The sequence below is a fragment of the Xenopus tropicalis genome, chromosome 2 (assembly GCF_000004195.4).
Source record: "Xenopus tropicalis strain Nigerian chromosome 2, UCB_Xtro_10.0, whole genome shotgun sequence".
Taxonomy (NCBI): Eukaryota; Metazoa; Chordata; class Amphibia; order Anura; family Pipidae; genus Xenopus; species Xenopus tropicalis.
Window position 1 is genome coordinate 150,117,468 of NC_030678.2, and position 18,752 is coordinate 150,136,219.

The window sequence follows — 18,752 nt, forward strand, 5'->3', positions numbered from 1 at the left end:
ACAGTGAAACCTCAATTTTACATCCCCTGATTTACTGTCAGCCAGGCAATCTACAGGGGGAGGGGGGCGTTATCATGAGCTAGGCTTTGGTGCATGCTCAGTCTACATTTAAACAGTGCACACCTTGGAGCCTGGGGAAAGATGGCAGTGGCCTGCTCTGCTTTAAGTACCCTGGAACAGTGTGCTTTTTAAATAAGTACTGGGACAGTGTTAGAAGTAAAAGATTAGTGTAACTACCCCAGCGAGTTAAATTAACATGGCCTTTACCACTGCAGATTGATGCCAAAATTCTGCAGTGCCAAAGTCTACTTAAAGGGGTAGGTCTCCTTCATTAACTTTTAGTATGTTATAGAATAGCCTATTCTTAGCAAATTTTCAATTGGTCTTCATTTTTTATCTTGTATAATTTTTTCATTATTTGCCTTCCTCTTCTGAATCTTTGTAGCTTTCAAATGGGGGTAACTGACCCCAGCAGCCAAAATATATTCTTCTGTGAGGCTACAATTGTATTGTTAGTGTTACTTTGTATTACTTATCTTCTATTTAGCCCCTACTCTATTCATATTCCTGTCTCTCTTTCAAACCACAGCCTGGTTGCTAGGTTAAATCGGACCCTAGCAACCAGACAGCTGCTGAAATATCAAACTGGAGTGCTGCTGAACAAAAAGCCAAATAATTCAAAAACCACAAATAAAAAATGAAGATGAAGTGCAAATTGTCTCAGAGTTAATTTAAATGTGAACCCCTTTAATCCACCAAATGCGCCAAATGTCTTGTAATAACTGCCATTAAAGTCACACAAGTGAAACAGCCAACACCATTATTCATTTTAAAGGGGACATATACCATAACTTTTTACAATGCACTAAACCATGTAAAACAGAAGTGCTTTTATTTTAATACCTTTGATTTCAAATATGTCCATAACTGCTTTAAAACTGTGCTCTACCCACCCCTTTTGCCAGCTTCCCTTTAGTCTCTTCAGTATGTGGCTGGGAGCCCTGGCCCTGATCTGCTTCAGTAACACAGCAGCTACTTACAGTGCAGTGAATATGAATAGTAGGCGGGGCTTTGTGATGTCACAGGCAGGCTGCTCATGCCCCTCCCTTCCCCTGTTCAATAAAAAACCAGCCATGTGGGGTGATGCAGCATTATGTTAGCGTTACTGAACTGTGCCTTCCTATAAAAACATCTGTTTAAGTTATTATCCGCTCCGAGTTATCCTTCTCTCCTCCCTGTCCAGCCAGTCACGTGTAGCTGTGACGACACCGGTGACGTCGCAAACAGGAAGTAGCTGTCAGTGCGTTCCACGGTGCTTATGGGGGAGCTTCCCTAGGAATAATGGATCGCTTCTCCTGGTGTACCGGGCTGTTGGATATAGATGAGACGCTGGTGATCCAGCAGCGTGGGGTGCGCCTGTCTGACGGGGAGGACAAGGTTGGTATGCGTGTTATAGTAGCACCCAACAAGCACTGCCTTCCGCTTTCAGTATTTGCCAGCAATGTAAGTCGGGAACTACATTTCCCAGGGGCTAAAGAGTAGCCACATGACTGAAAATGTCTTTCTTTTATTACTGTCAGAGTTGTGAGTAGAAAGCGGTGAGATAGCGTGTCCTGCTCCTGTAGAGCCATCATCATGCTCCAAGGTGCTGCCCTGTGGCATAAATACAGGTTGTTCTGCCCTGCCTTCAAGCTTTGTGTCATTTCTCCCAGTCAATATCTATCTGTAAAGCAGAGCTGTCAGCCAACCCCATGTTGCAAGGTAGATAACCCAGTCCTGGGTTTTTTAAGCCTAAATTCTACTTAACACTTAGGGCCAATTTATCAATGTACAATTGATTACAATTACAAAAAAGTTGAATTTTTTTCTAACTTTTAGAACTTTTTTCAGCAATTTTTTCGTTAATTTCCCTGACTTTTTTGTGGTTTGCAACAAAATGTGCGACAATTCGTGTGACAAAATCGTATTTTTCACAACGACTATGAAAGTTTCAGAATTCATTCAAGCTTCAGTATCGTGACTTTCTTTTGGCTAGGTTGGAGCTGCAGAGTGCCATTGAGCCCTATGGGAGACTTTCCTTGGGCCAGGTTGGAGCTGCAGAGTGCCATTGAGCCCTATGGGAGACTTTCCTTGGGCCGGGTTGGAGCTGCAGAGTGCCATTGAGCCCTATGGGAGACTTTCCTTGGGCCAGGTTGGAGCTGCAGAGTGCCATTGAGCCCTATGGGAGACTTTCCTTGGGCCAGGTTGGAGCTGCAGAGTGCCATTGAGCCTTATGGGAGGCTTTCCTTGGGCCGGGTTGGAGCTGCAGAGTGCCATTGAGCCCTATGGGAGACTTTCCTTGGGCCGGGTTGGAGCTGCAGAGTGCCATTGAGCCTTATGGGAGGCTTTCCTTGGGCCAGGTTGGAGCTGCAGAGTGCCATTGAGCCCTATGGGAGACTTTCCTTGGGCCGGGTTGGAGCTGCAGAGTGCCATTGAGCCCTATGGGAGACTTTCCTTGGGCCGGGTTGGAGCTGCAGAGTGCCATTGAGCCCTATGGGAGACTTTCCTTGGGCTAGGTTGGAGCTGCAGAGTGCTATTGAGTCCTATGGGAGACTTTCCTTGGGCTAGGTTGGAGCTGCAGAGTGCTATTGAGTCCTATGGGAGACTTTCCTTGGGCTAGGTTGGAGCTGCAGAGTGCCATTGAGCCCTATGGGAGGCTTTCCTTGGGCCAGGTTGGAGCTGCAGAGTGCCATTGAGCCCTATGGGAGACTTGCCTTGGGCCGGGTTGGAGCTGCAGAGTGCCATTGAGCCCTATGGGAGACTTTCCTTGGGCCGGGTTGGAGCTGCAGAGTGCCATTGAGCCCTATGGGAGACTTTCCTTGGGCCGGGTTGGAGCTGCAGAGTGCCATTGAGCTGAGCCCTATGGGAGACTTTCCTTGGGCCGGGTTGGAGCTGCAGAGTGCCATTGAGCCCTATGGGAGACTTTCCTTGGGCCAGGTTGGAGCTGCAGAGTGCCATTGAGCCCTATGGGAGACTTTCCTTGGGCCGGGTTGGAGCTGCAGAGTGCCATTGAGCCCTATGGGAGACTTTCCTTGGGCCGGGTTGGAGCTGCAGAGTGCCATTGAGCCCTATGGGAGACTTTCCTTGGGCCAGGTTGGAGCTTCAGAGTGCCATTGATTCCTATGGAAAGCTTCCCAAATCATGCATTGAAGTTTCAAAGTCAGAAGGGGTTTTGCGCCGTTTACGATCATTGGGATACAAAATTTTCGTGACTTTCGGATCGCCAATACGTTTACGATCGTTTCAATACGAAAATTTTGTACATACGATCTGAAAGTTCCAAAGTTTTTGTATTGAAACAAAAATAATTTTCGTGACATTTTCGATCATCGGAAATTATTCGGATTCGCACATTGATGAATGGGCCCCTAAATGATAAAATTACATAAGGTAAAAGCTCAGAAAGGCCTGGAAGATCATTGTCTCCCTCATGACATGGGGCTGGTTGACAGCTCTAATTAAGCTGCACACTAATTCCACCTTTAGTCAATGCAGATCTGCAGTGGGCAGCCTTTGGCCCCATAGATGTTTTTCTACAACTCATATCCATGCATAGACTGGTAATCTGTGGATTCTAGAAAAAGGAGATTGTTGGAGGTACACCTCTTTATTGATAAGGGACTTGTTATGAACAAAGGACCTGATTTAGTCCCCTAAATGTTCCCATATACACTTAGGGCGAGGGCAGGCGAGCGTCAATCGTAAAGAAGCTGATCTGCTTCTCTCAACCAGGTCAGCAGAAAAGCGCAGGGCTGAGAGAAGCGGATCAGCTTCTTTACGAGAAGTTTCACGCACACTCTGGCTGTTGTGTATAAATAGGATATAGGTTAAACATGATGGACTTTTTCCAACCAAAGTTACCTATGTAACTATGTACCTTCTTGTTTGCCATTGTTTTATAGTGAGCGGGCATCTCTTACAATATGTGGTTATATTACTAATTGTTTTATTTCTCTTTAGACCAGGTTTGATACTGGGACACTACTTTTGACAACTCATAGACTTATCTGGAGAGATCAAAAAAATCACGTAAGTGGAACGCAATTGCTATTGCCTTTCTTCTCTGTATGAGCAAAAATAATTGGATGGGATTGCGGGATGTTAGGGTTAGGGCAATTAAGAGAATTTCCCCCTTGACAAAAAATTATATTATTACAGCATTATTCTTATGGTGATGGCATATGGGGAGATTTTTTTGCCCACAATTAATTCTGGGCCTCCTTTGGTGACTCCTCTGAATACTTTGTCACCGGCAATTCACTTTATCGCCAGCTGGAAAGCATTCATGGGTGATTCATCACCCACAGTAGCCCAGATTCAACCTACAAATCTCCCCATGTACCATCACCCTTATTAGACACAATTTACACATACACAGAGATTGCTCACTAGGGTTTTTGAAGCAATGTTTAATACATTAACAGATTTTTCTAAAAATGCTAAAGACATTAGTATTTATGTTATATTGAACATCTATGTTTTGTAGGATTTCTGCATTGCGTTCCCGCTATCCCAAATTGTTTTCACTGAAGAGCAGTCTGGAGGCATTGGAAAAAGGTACCTTGGATTCAGCAAATGTGATACCAGATCCTTCCCTTGGTTCCTGCAAAAAAAACACTTACCGTAGTTGGGATCATAATATCTACTTACTATCTAATTACTGGTGTTCTTTTAGAAAGATAGCTGCTTAATTCCAAAAGTGCAGTTGCCCATAGCAACCAAGTAGTATCAGTTAGAGAAACAAAGAAAAACGATTCTGATTTGGATGCGATGAGCAACTGCAATGGTGCTATTTAGCCTTAGTGAGTAGAACTTAAGATCCCTATTTCTTACACCCAATTCTTGAAACATGTATGTAAAATAGACAAGAGCCAGGTGTGCCAGAGTTACATCATAATAACTGAATGGCTGTATGTGTATGATAAATATTATTTGTCAGTGTTCCGTCAGCAGTGCCTATTTGTTATTAATTAGAATTTTTAATTGCAGAAATGTTATTTATTTTGAATTCTGTTAATTTATCTGTTGTCTGACTGTTTTTCCTTTGCATTAGTGCTAAAATAGTTGTTCATCTCCATCCTCCCACCCCTAACAAGGAGCCTGGGCCTTACCAAACTAGTCGTTACTCCTACGTCAAGCTGTCCTTCAGAGAGCATGGTCAAATAGAGGTGGGTAATATGCATAAAGCCTGTGTATAAGGAGCGTGCTTGCCTCTTTGTTATTTCTATAAACACGGGAAAATAATTTATCTTTTTTATCTTGCCATCGAAAGTTACTCATGAAAAAAAAAATAAGTGACAAGTTCAGTTTAAATGTATTACAAGATTAAAGGGCCATAATATCTAATATCATAATACCTACATTGGCATTATGGTATCTGTACAGGCAATAAAAAAACCTAGAGAGTTGTTCATGCTGTGTTCAGCTGACCATACACTCTGTGACATTATGCTGTACCCCCTTGACCATCAGACCACAAAAAACAACATCCCTGGTACTGACTCCTGAAACAATGTTGCAAGCCAGACCTGGAGGAGGCCTTACTCCATTAAATTGTTTTTTGTTACACCCAGAGAACAGATCACGATAAACAACAACAAAGTACCTTAAAACCATTGAAAATGTTAAAGGAGAAGGAAAGGCTAATAAAGAGTTAATCTCAAGCTGCAGGCATATCTTCAATTCTCTCAATAGTTCCTTTAAGTCTCCCCATATTTCTCCCGTTCAGATGATCAGAAAAAAAACGCTGAGCTCTATAAAGAAACTTCCTATAATGCCACGTTCCTGCACCAAGACCAAGACCGGTGTACATGCGCAGTTAGTAAGACTCTGAGGAAGTTTCCTGCTGATTGGCTCAGATCACACATTCCTAAGGGGGGGGGTGAGTTCTTAGCATTCTTGACGGAGGGGGGAGCAGGAGAGAGGAGAGTGCTGCGCAGACTCTGGCACAGGAAAACAAAGAGACAAAAAATCCTGTTTCTTTTGATAGAGGACTCAGTGCAGCATTTCTGTGAGTGCTTATGGCTGTATTTACATATACCTTTCTGATAAAGCTTACTTAGTTTTTACCTTTCCTTCTCCTGTAATGTATGCAATGTAATGTGAATGGCAAGGTCTATTCGAAAGTAGTTTAAAATTGCATTTTCTTTCACTATGCAAAAACTTTTTTTTTTAAAAATAGGAAATGTTGGATTTATAACTTCAAAACCGTTACAGCATAAGGGGGGAATGGTCTGTTGAGTCAGATGCTTATCGTTTCCTCTCAGTAATGAGATTAATCAGGTTTGCCTGTATATATAAAAAAAAAATAGATATTTATATAAGATATCTTGCCTTGGGCACATTCAGTTTTTGCCCTAGTACTTAACACACACTGTTTCCTTGTGTTTATGCTTAGTTCCAACGACGTCTGGCAGAGGAACTGACTCAGAGAAGATGGGAACGTTCATCATCATCATCACCATCTATGCAAATCACCAAGGGCCCACAGGTAAAATGATAACATAGTTATAAGCCATTCTAAGCAATGCTGTGGTCTGCTGCTTGCCTGTTGGGTAACAAGACCCAACAGGCTGTTGTCTTAATTTCATCATTTTAGCAATGTAAAAATGTACTAGTATCTTTAAAAAGTAGGCAAATTAACATAAATTGCAAAGTGATTATATTTTTTGAGGGTTTACATTTCCATAATGATAAAAGTAAGGGAAGACAAACTCCAGTTTTATATATATATCACACACTGCCCAACCGGCTGTGCAATACTCAAATACAGAATTTCAAAGTGCAATTACTATATGTGACCAATAGGTGTCACTCACATATATGTGGGATGACACATATTATGTGAGTATAGAAGATGTACGGTATTTACAATATTGACTGTGGAAAGTATGTTTTGAGTGACTTTATAATGGCACGTGTTGGGATTCATCACTAATGCACACCTTTAAATGAGCTACACAAACAAAATAAAGGTTTTCTGCAATCCAGTATCCATGCTTTATTCCATCCATTTCAAAATGTGGACCACCTTTATTGTAAGAATAATATATTTTGGTTCTTGACACCCATCTTTAAGTTTCAGGTTCTTTTTCAGTAGGGCAGAAATGTTGTACATTATGTTTTGGTTTTCCCTACCAGCCCAAGGCAAACACGGCCCTTTAGCAGTGACAATCTGTGCCTCCAAAGGTTCCCCCGAGTAGCTCCCTATTTGCTTTTCTGCAGAGCGCACCGGACATCTGAGTGTCGCAGACAACCCCTAAGCTTAATTTCTCAACAGAATCCAGTATGGTGACCCCCTGTGACAAATTTGAAGGCCTGGATCATTACTACTGTATAGATGCTGAAACTTTAGGCTGGTACAATAAGTTGAATACATGAAATATGGCACTTCTAGCCGTATAAATTTATAGGGTTTAGTTCTCTTTTAAAAACAGCGGTTGCTTTCTTTCAGAAAAAGAAAAAGTCATATGCAGATGGTTATGTACGTTTTGTCTGCCAGTTTTATTGGCCATGTTTGGTTCAGTAGAATAAAGGCTAAAAGCAATATTTTATGCATTAAGATGAAATAAACAAATTTAATACTGGCAGCAGGTTAAACAATGGATTCACACGCCTGCATCCTGAAAAGCATCATTCATTCTTTCTGACATCTCTGAGAGAAATATTTGTTTTTGCTTCCTTCCTCTTTCCTTTCTTCCTGTGCAGACTGGGAGAATCAAGGCAGTGGGAATTGTTGGCATAGAGAGGAAACTGGAAGAAAAAAGAAAGGAGACTGACAAAAACATTTCTGAGGTCAGTGCATAATAATTTATATACAGTGTCAACTGCTGCAGGAACTGCCATGTTTTGTGCACATTCACCAGCATGCCTTCCATGTACAGTTGCGGGTGGGGGGAAACAATGCAGTGGGACTTTTGGATACAGCCATTACAGCTGTCTCCCACAGCCAAGAACAGAGGTTAATGGGTGATTTAGTCCAGCAGCAATTGCATCAACCAAGCAACATCCTTCTAGGCGAGGCATATATTAGTATGGGCATTCCTGTGACAGAAGGGGTAACCTGCGATATTACTTTCTGCTGGACTACGATACCCATAAATCTTAGTACCTGGGTGTGGAAGATAGTCTTGGGGTTTATGTATTGCATCATTTTGGTAATTGACAAAGATCCCTGTTAATTGTAAATTAATGTAAAGCACTGCTTAACTTGCTGTCACTATATAAATTAAATGATGGTGATGATAATTAAGAGGACTTGTCATTAAGTAGAGGGAAGTATTGCTTGGTCTATAGTTTCAACTCCATTGAAATAAATGCATAAAAGTAAGATCCTCTAGCTTCCTGCATGTGCTGCTTGCTGCTGATAAGGACATGTGGCTGCTGCACTGTGTTTATAGTAGGAAATTCCTGTTAGGTGTGTGCCCCTTCCCTTCTGTCCTCCATGCACTGTCAGTGATGAGCTGAGGCCTTGCTGTTCATTAGAGTCCTAAAGCTTCAGCTCTGAAAGCAGCATGCAATTGCAATTGGTTGGACTGCTCCTTGCCTTCAGCCATGATTAAAATATTCTTTCTAACTAGAAGCAGTCGGGTTTATTTAAGGATTGTAGTGTTATGCTGCATGATTATATTACAATATGACCTTGATACATGAAATACGGATACTGTCATATCATATGTGCTTCATTCTAAACTAATAGTGTGCTAAGGCTCAGCCACGCTACTGACCTGATTATAGACTGCATATGCATTTATCACACTAACTACACTCCTCCCTCAATGTAAGGGCCACTATAATCTCAAGTTTCCTTATGAATTTGTCTGTTTGAAACATTAAAGGGAATGTATAATCATTCTATTATGGTAAATGTCCAAGCTTTATTTGTTTCTTACTGTTGTAAAGACAAATTATCCAGTTTCCTCCACTGTGACAGGTAGACTCAGTCAGCTTCTGCTTTGATTCTAAAGTAAACTGGTCTCCTACCCCTTGTGTGCCAATCAGAAGAAAGTATGCTCGTTGCTGGATGAGTATTTATTGTTCTGACAGGGTCTAGCTTCACTGAGAAAACAGGATGGCGGACGACTGCTTAAATTTCTAGAACAGCTTAGGTAGGACTGGCTGAGGCTGCCTGTTAGAGCGGAAGAAACCGAAACATTTATCATTTTGTTTTTACCTGGCAGGTTAGAAACTGCACCTGCAGGTTGATGTGTTTTTCTTCCAATGAGTTTGCAAAGGCTTGTAGTGTGATCTGATCCTTTGGCCCAGGGGGCAGATCTTACCTAGTATGGCAAGCTTTAGGCTGATGGCACACATAGCACTCCTCTACCTAAAATTTAATTTATCTCCTACAGCTTCTATTTACCTGAATGCCTGAAACCTCTGGTACAGAACCTTTTAGCCCAAAAATTCTCATGTGAGCGCTACAGTGTCCTGACAATTTTCAGCCATCACAATTACCCCAGAACTAGAATCACCACGTGTGCCATAGCTCTTATTTTCTATAAAGGTGTTACTGGTTTAGCTTGCCGTTATACAGGGGTTTTGTATGAGACCCTGGGGCTCTATTATACCAAGGCACTTGCAGGAACAAGCTGAAATAATGTTTGCTTATAAACTGGGAATAACAATGTAGTACAACAATAACCCTTTGGCTGCACTTTCTATTTCCCAGGCCTTTGAAGACCTCAGCAAGTTGATGGAAAAGGTAAGCTGCATTGGTGTTTGGAAGGGACCCGGAAGGTAGCAATTTCCTGCCAGCGCTGCACTGACATCTGCCTTTATTTCTGCAGGCAAAGGAAATGGTGGAACTGTCCAAATCAATTGCTACCAAGATTAAAGATAAACAAGGGGACATTACAGAGGACGAGGTGAATATATTTGTTCAATATGGGAAATTGTTGGTAGGCATATCAGCTGGATCCCGTGACAATATTTTTTGTGGGCAAAATCCAGAAATTACATTTGTATAAAGCTGATATACAAACAACCCAAAAGTGCATAGACAAAAGCAGGATATCTTTGATGTTGCCAATTTAGCTGTATTTACTGGAAAAATATAGAGAAATGCATTTGATTAAGGTGGCCATACACAGGCTGATCATTTATGTTTGCTGACCAATCAGCCCATATGCTGACAAGGCAGAGATGTCAATTTGGTTTAAATGGTAAAACCTTGGAGGGCAATATGCTGCTAATCTCTGTGTGTACAATAATCCTAAAGGTACTACTTGTATGGTCACCTGTAGTGCAAAAATGTATAACCTTTTGTCTTTTCCTTTGAAAGCATGATATAATAAACAATTCCTTTTTTAAAGACAATTCGGTTTAAGTCGTATTTGCTGAGTATGGGAATAGCCAATCCTGTCACACGGGAAACACATGGATCTGGCACGCACTACCACATGCAACTGGCAAAGCAGCTGGCAGCAATGTTACAGGCTCCATTGGAGGTAAAGTGATAGTGACACATTTTCAGAAATCACTGTTTCTTTACAATGAAATGTATATTTTTACTGCCATGCTCTATAGATTCTGAATATTTGTTACCAACAGTCTGACAAGGTTTAAAGAATAGACCATGCCGTTTCTGACAGTTGGAGGGGCTTAGACATTTGATTAATGTGCATATGTAGGTAGCAAATAATTGAGATTTTGGACTCTGCTGTTTATTGACAGTGTTTAACATTATGCAATTTGGAACCAGGATTAGGTTCATCTAGTGACACATATTAATCACACCTGTGCCATAAGTTTAGTGGGGTTCTACAGACACCAAAAAATCCAGGGGTTTAATTTATATTTTAGCCTGAAGACATATCCCTCATTACCTGCCATTTTTTTTTCTATATGGCTGACATAGGATTAAGGAAGTCAATGCTACTATAGGGCAGTGCTACTAGAGGCCTTTTGATTTTTACTTGTAGGGGCAGGCAGAAATCCACCCCCCCAACTTTAATGTGGGTCCCTTGCTATTTATGTCAGTGTAAAGTTCCATTACTTTTCCTGCGCAGGACTAAAGTCAAGCACTAGGGCCTTTTCTGCAAGTCCTGGGCAGGACAGCCTTTGCCACTTTGTATCCGTTAATTAATTGGAACCTTTAATGTAAACCAATTTTAAAGTTTGTCTTAAATGGGATTATTATCAGAATTCTTCTTTATGTTCTCATTCTTCCCTTTTTTTCTGCATAGGAGCGAGGGGGCATAATGTCCCTTACAGAAGTGTACTGCTTAGTTAATCGTGCCAGAGGAATGGAGGTAAGTCTACAGGATCAGCTCATTCCTTGTCTGATAGTTTTGGGGAAAAATATTAAAATCATAGCCTTTCCTAAAATCAGGGCTAAAATTCTCAGCTTCTCAGACCCTGTCTGGGATTCAAAATAGACCGTGGCATTTCAAGTCTACAGAGGCCCAATCAGTTCACTAAATAGTAAGTGTCTATGGCATGTTACAGCAGCCCCTCTGGTATTTGCCACAATCCATAGATTGCCTGAGCTTCTATGCCTGCCCAAGCCTTTAAAGATTTGTGCCTCTAAAGATGCCCCCAGCAGCTCCCTATCTTCTTTTCTTTGATTCACACATGCTCTGGGTTGCTGTATTTAACTGAGCTTAGGGACCAACAAGGCTGATTATTAGTTCAGATTCATATTACATGGCTACACACAGCATAGAAACCAGTGCATTCTGCATCAGAACTGGTTAATATCTGCACAGTAGTAGCAGCAGCTTTTATAATGGATGCAACATCTATTTCTGCTAAATGTTTTGAGTCACTGACACAAAAAGTACCCTAACAAGATCCAAGATGGAATGGTGCTGTGCAGGCCCAGACTTACAGTATGCCAGAGGGGCTGCTGTAAGATGCCATAGACAGTCACTATACAGTGGCTTGCAAAAGTATTCGGCCCCCTAGAACTTTTCCACATTTTGTCACATGAATCAATTTTATTGGAATTCCACGTGAAAGACCAATACAAAGTGGTGTATAAGTGAGAACTGCAAAGTGGGGTGTGCGTAATTATTCAGCCCCCTTTGGTCTGAGTGCAGTCAGTTTCCCATAGACATTGCCTGATGAGTGCTAATGACTAAATAGAGTGCACCTGTGTGTAATCTAATGTCAGTACAAATACAGCTGCTCTGTGACGGCCTCAGAGGTTGTCTAAGAGAATATTGGGAGCAACAACACCATGAAGTCCAAAGAACACACCAGACAGGTCAGGGATAAAGTTATTGAGAAATTTAAAGCAGGCTTAGGCTACAAAAAGATTTCCAAAGCCTTGAACATTCCACGGAGCACTGTTCAAGCGATCATTCAGAAATGGAAGGAGTATGGCACAACTGTAAACCTACCAAGACAAGGCCGTCCACCTAAACTCACAGGCCGAACAAGGAGAGCGCTGATCAGAAATGCAGCCAAGAGGCCCATGGTGACTCTGGACGAGCTGCAGAGATCTACAGCTCAGGTGGGGGAATCTGTCCATAGGACAACTATTAGTCGTGCACTGCACAAAGTTGGCCTTTATGGAAGAGTGGCAAGAAGAAAGCCATTGTTAACAGAAAACCATAAGAAGTCCCGTTTGCAGTTTGCCACAAGCCATGTGGGGGGCACAGCAAACATGTGGAAGAAGGTGCTCTGGTCAGATGAGACCAAAATGGAACTTTTTGGCCAAAATGCAAAACGCTATGTGTGGAGGAAAACTAACACTGCACATCACTCTGAACACACCATCCCCACTGTCACATCTGGTGGTGGCAGCGTCATGCTCTGGGGGTGCTTCTCTTTAGCAGGGACAGGGAAGCTGGTCAGAGTTGATGGGAAGATGGATGGAGCCAAATACAGGGCAATCTTGGAAGAAAACCTCTTGGAGTCTGCAAAAGACTTGAGACTGGGGCAGAGGTTCACCTTCCAGCAGGACAACAACCCTAAACATAAAGCCAGGGCAACAATGGGATGGTTTAAAACAAAACATATCCATGTGTTAGAATGGCTCAGTCAAAGTCCAGATCTAAATCCAATGGAGAATCTGTGGCAAGATCTGAAAACTGCTGTTCACAAACGCTGTCCATCTAATCTGACTGAGCTGGAGCTGTTTTGCAAAGAAGAATGGGCAAGGATGTCAGTCTCTATATGTGCAAAGCTGGTAGAGACATACCCTAAAAGACTGGCAGCTGTAATTGCAGCAAAAGGTGGTTCTACAAAGTATTGACTCAGGGGGCTGAATAATTACGCACACCCCACTTTGCAGTTATTTATTTGTAAAAAATGTTTGGAATCATGTATGATTTTCGTTCCACTTCTCACGTGTACACCACTTTGTATTGGTCTTTCACGTGGAATTCCAATAAAATTGATTCATGTTTGTGGCTGTAATGTGACAAAATGTGGAAAAGTTCAAGGGGGCCAAATACTTTTGCAAGCCACTGTATATTAGGCTGGTGGGGTTTGATTGGGCCTCTTTGTACTTGAACTACCAGGGCTTATTTTGATTCTCAGTCCAAACCTGGTGCTGTGGACAGTTTTGAAGGCTTGGATAATGACTGTTATATGGCTGCTGGGTTAGTACAATAAGTTCAGTATATAACATACAACATTTTTACATTACACTTTTTTAAGCTTTAGTTCACCTTTAGGCTGATGTCCCATGGTGCTTAAATCTCTCCATGTGACATCAGCCTTAGTGGCAAACATGTTTCCAAATGCGGAATTATATATCCCTTGTTTGTCTCTTACCAGTTGCTGTCACCTGAGGATTTGGTAAATGCCTGCAAAATGCTGGAATCTCTAAAACTCCCAATAAGGTATAAAAGCATTGATTTTGCTCTGACTGACTGTTTCGTGTGTTTGTGCAGTGTGCTTTTGTCCCAGCTCCCAGACACAAGGGATTGGCAGCCGTCTCTGTTAAATGGAAAATGAGAGCCTATTCTCTGTCCACTTCCTGCACCGTTTCCTGTTTGAGGCCTACGCTTGTTCCAAACAATATAACAGAAGTTACCCTTTCTCAGACCAAGAACACTTAGTCTCACGTTTTTATTACTTTCCTTGCCAAACATGCTACCCATAGCTGTTGTTTGCTGGGCCCTTAGGTCCAGCATGACACATAAATCCTTCACAATTCATTAAAAATCAAAGCCTGTAAAAAAATAATTTTTGATTCAGTAATACATGTTCTTGCTATACAAAAGTATATTCTGTATAAAAGATATAACCAGTGGGATGGAGTACTGTGTAATTAGCCTGTAGAAGGACCACACCACCCCCAGCCCAACATAGGAAATAAATGTAGTTACTTCTACTACCTGTCAACTTCCTGCTAAGCAGCTGCTGCTGGAGGTTACTTTAAGGGACTTTAGACCAGACCAAATCTTGGTGCTGTAGCTCTTTAGTAATACTAACATGCTCCTATGATTTTTTATAGAAATGTGTCAATATCCCTTAAAGGCTTCTGTGCAGTCGTATCAGTTAAGGTGACCACACACGTGGCGATGGTTGCACCAAAGATCATTCCAATCTGCCACTAAAGTTCAGGGCTGAAATGGCAGATATGGAGGTAGAAACAATGGGATTTCTACCTCCTTCTGCCGATTCAGCCCTGAAGGCAGATGTGCTCAGGCGCCATCCCACCGGCGAACATGTAAGTCGCTGGCGGGATGGCAGGCGCGGCGGCGCGATTTCGCGCAAATCGCCCCGCCGCGTCTGCCATCCCACCGGCGACTTACATTGTCGCCAATGGGATGGCAGGGGAAGGCAACTCGGGGAGATTAGTCGCCCGCGAACAGGGAGTTTTGCCGCGGGCGACTAATCTCCCAGTGTGCCAGAGCCCTTAGATTTTGTATTTACATAACTTTGGAAAGAAAGTTTCAAGTTCAACTTTTTGGTTTATGGTTTCAATATTTGTTTGGTTCTATATGGATATGGAGGTAAAACACCATGTGGATTGATCTTGGGAATTAATTAGGTTAATTAGTTACGGTTCCTTTGTTTATGCATGGGAAGGTGCATTATCTCTTTTGTTTATTCCAGGTTTTATGGAACCCTCTCAAGTAAAGTTTTAGGAGCACTGTTTTTTTCTTCAACAATTCAGTTTATTGAAAAGCATATGCAATATGAATTACATAGGTACAAAAGGTGTTTTTTTTTGAGATGTGCAAATTGTAAATACAAAGAAAGTATAACAGTAACAATACTTGTGTACAGTTTCCTTTTTCAGGGGTGAAGAAATTGGTGGGAGTGGCTTTATATTGCAGTGGTATTATTCTGGTGCCTACAAATGATCGCGAAAATGATAACAGGGGGAATTCATAGTAGAGTAGTGGTCCCCAACCAGTGGCTAGGAAGCAATATGTTGCTCAAGACCCTTTTGATGTTTCTCCCAGTGGCCTTAAAGCAGGTTCCCATTTTTACATTTCTGGCTTGGAGACAAGTTTTGGAAGCGCAGAGCCTCCTGCAGGCTAGCTGTCCACATGGGGCTACCAAACAGCCAATCACAGTACTTATTTTTCATGCTTGTGTGGCTCACCAACACTTTTTACATCTGAGTGTGGCTTATTAGTGAAAAGGTGCGGATATGAGTGCAAGATCACGGTATCTAACAGAGCAGGTTACCACTTTAGGGTTACAAATTTAGCCAGCTTCTTCTAGTTCTAGCCATTTCCCAGGAGCACTGTTGTTTCACTGAAGTTATAAGGGTCTTGGCTCTATAGTTGGGTACATTTGGGAAAACTATGGCACTTAATCGTCTTCGTGTGCAGTCATCCATACAAATGCTTATGTTATTTGTCAATTGCATTACATATGTTTGTATCTACTGTTTCCTGCCTTTAAAAATAATATCCTCTGTAACTCAGGCTTCGTGTGTTTGATAGCGGAGTTATGGTGATCGAACACCAGTCCCATAATGAAGAGGAAATGGTGGCTTCTGCTTTAGAAACGGTTTGTATATTTCAGTATAGACAATGGTCATTGTTTGAGTAAAAGCCCAGAATATCTCTTTCTTTTAACTGATTAAAGCAAGGCGTCTGCTATTTCTGGGAGAGTATAAAAGTAGCTTTGTTTGCTATGTAGCTTGCATTACCATTTCTCACCAGCAGTGCCACCAGTACCCAGCAATTAAATAGTCACAACATTTGGATTTGGCTTAAAGTTTGTAATGAATAATATCTGTAATTGCAACAAGATAATGGATATTTTCATCGTCAGACTCTTACCCAGTCACTTGGCATCATTTCTGAGCTTTGCCACTGCATTTGTGTCAGAAAATCATGTGACCTATCTTTCCGAATAATCAGTCTTTAAGAATATGGTTTGTTATGTAAAATTAATACTTTAACTGTATTTAACATATCACAAATGTGTAATGATTTTAAGGATATTAGGTAAGCTTAGCCATCTCCTGTACCCCACCACCTTTCTCACCTTATTCCAGTGAGACTGGCACCCTGAGGGAGACCCAAAGCAGTTGATGGAATGATCCAGCCCAAAAACTAGCTAGGGGTTGAGAACTTGATTTACTTCCATAGGCTAAGGCCATGGAGAGACTAGTCGCTGCGATATTTAAAAAACAAGTTCCAGTGACAAATCACTCATTTTGTCTCTACATAGAGTAGAATATAAATTGCCAGTACCTAAACCGAAGATACGACTTCAAATTGCTTATCGCTCTGAATCGCTATAAGACCCTTTCTCGAGCAATTTTACAAAGATAGCATGGTCATTCGAAACTATTGGAACCGCTGAAAGTAAAACCTACTGAGTGGAAAGTCACTGCGATTTCCCCATTGCGCTGAATGTAATTTCTAATTGTGGGTGGGGAATATGACACCAGGATTTGTGGGAAATAGAATCACTCCGTTGTTGAAATTTCTAGTAATCGCTTTTTAGGAAAAAATGAGTGACTTGTTGCTGGAACTCGCTTTTTAAAAATCGCAGCGACTAAATCTCCCTGTGGGACATTAGCAAGTCCAAGATCAAAGTTTATACAAAGATCAAATGATTTATTTTGCTTCTAATCAGTGCTGGGCTCCCATTTTGACCACAATTTTTGTTGGTGTAATGAAAGCATTTCCATTTAATTTATGGCTAATACAGGATCGCTCATTCCACCAGGTTTCAGAAAAAGGCTCCCTTACCTCTGAAGAATTTGCCAAGATTGTTGGAATGTCTGTTCTTCTTGCCAAAGAAAGGTACGGTTGTCTTGTTTAATTCACCAGACTTCTATCATAGCGCTGTTAGACTTGGCTGTGTGGGGGTGTGTGCATAATAATACATTTACAAACCGACAGGGCAAAGTTATTACTATTAGATTACTGACATGTTCATCCTATTGTCTCTTTTGCAGGCTGCTTCTTGCAGAACACATGGGGCACCTTTGTAGAGATGACTCGGTGGAAGGCTTGCGCTTTTATCCAAACCTGTTCTTGACACAGAGTTAGTTCATTTAGGTTGCTGTTTCGAGTGTGGCAGAGATTACTTGTTGTGTGAAAGCACCACCATGCAGCTGTACTTACAGATCCTGACACTCCAGCTAGTCTTAAGAAGATTGTGGCCCTCAAAACCGTTACTATCACTCAGCGCTTGGCCACAAGTTAAAGGCACCCTAGGCACTCCCCTACCCCCAGTCTGGACCTGCTTGGGGTAGTCAGGCAGAAGAGGTATTTGTCTAGTGCCCCTCCTCCAACTAGGCACATGCAGACTCTGCCTACCCCTAGTCCCTGCCCTAGTATTACTTTACTTTTCTCCAGTTGGCGAAATAAAACTATTTGGTTGCTACAGTCAGTGGTTTGTTAAAGTTTTCTGGTTGTTAGTCAATCCAACCCAAGCAACCAGATGGGGAATGAAAAGCATCAATGATGTCTAGACTGACCTTACTTTCTAATATTGCTATGGATGTTGAGGGTTAAAACATGTATTTCATAATATTGGATTGATAAGCAATGTATTTTTTGTGATATTAAATAATAAAATTGATATGAAAATGTTAAATCTTGTACTTGCTGTGTATTTTGGAAATGGGCAGATTCCAAGATTATGATTGTATTTTTTCATTTAACTTGATTGTTTTAATGCAGAGCCATACAGTATATTACAGCTCGCCCATTAGAGGCAGTGTACTCTATTAGATTTTCATAAAATTTTTGAGGGTGGGGCAGGGAGGCCATTTGCTCTTTAGGGCTCCTTTCATGTCATAAAATGTGCATCTGTTATATTTTTAGAATATGCAGCAGAAATGTCCAACAATATGGGGCTCCAATTGTATTAGGTGCCACCGATTTACATACTTGGGTACCCAGATTGGGCTTATCTGTACTACTTTGCCCTGGGTCCCTGTGTCTGAAGAGTCATTAGTGCCTCACACATAAACACAGTATGCCAGAAGCTTGTTAACCAGGGAACACTTTTGTGGCATTAGATTTTGAAATAGTGCCCGTGTCCCCCAAATGGACTAAAAAGTCAAACCATGGGATGTGTCATCACTGGCATGGGTATATAAGGATTGATGGCTCACCTAGTCAGGTTGGGTATGAGCTGGGAGAGGACAGGTTAGGGCCAGGTTGGTCAAACCTTGCTTGAAAACCTTAGGTTTTTAACATAGAATGAATTTGATGCAAGCCAGTGATATAGACAGATGTAATAGATATATGTAAACCTTTCTTTGCAATGGAACTTAGGTTCTTAGAGAGGTGTTCCAGATAAACATCACCGGTGATGTTGCCCATAGCAAC

The 18,752-nt window shown here is 41.7% G+C and overlaps 1 protein-coding gene across 1 annotated transcript; it reads left to right on the forward strand.

Moving 5' to 3' along the window:
* The first annotated feature begins 1,315 nt into the window (after positions 1-1,315).
* On the forward strand, positions 1,316-18,012 carry vps36 (vacuolar protein sorting 36 homolog). Its single transcript, NM_001016469.2, has 14 exons — positions 1,316-1,437; positions 4,000-4,068; positions 4,526-4,596; positions 5,093-5,207; positions 6,437-6,529; positions 7,747-7,833; positions 9,710-9,742; positions 9,828-9,905; positions 10,353-10,487; positions 11,226-11,291; positions 13,768-13,832; positions 15,879-15,963; positions 17,137-17,213; positions 17,369-18,012. Exons 1-14 carry the CDS (start codon positions 1,342-1,344, stop codon positions 17,460-17,462), a joined length of 1,164 nt encoding a protein of 387 aa, NP_001016469.1. The 5' UTR covers positions 1,316-1,341; the 3' UTR covers positions 17,463-18,012.
* Positions 18,013-18,752: the final 740 nt, after the last annotated feature.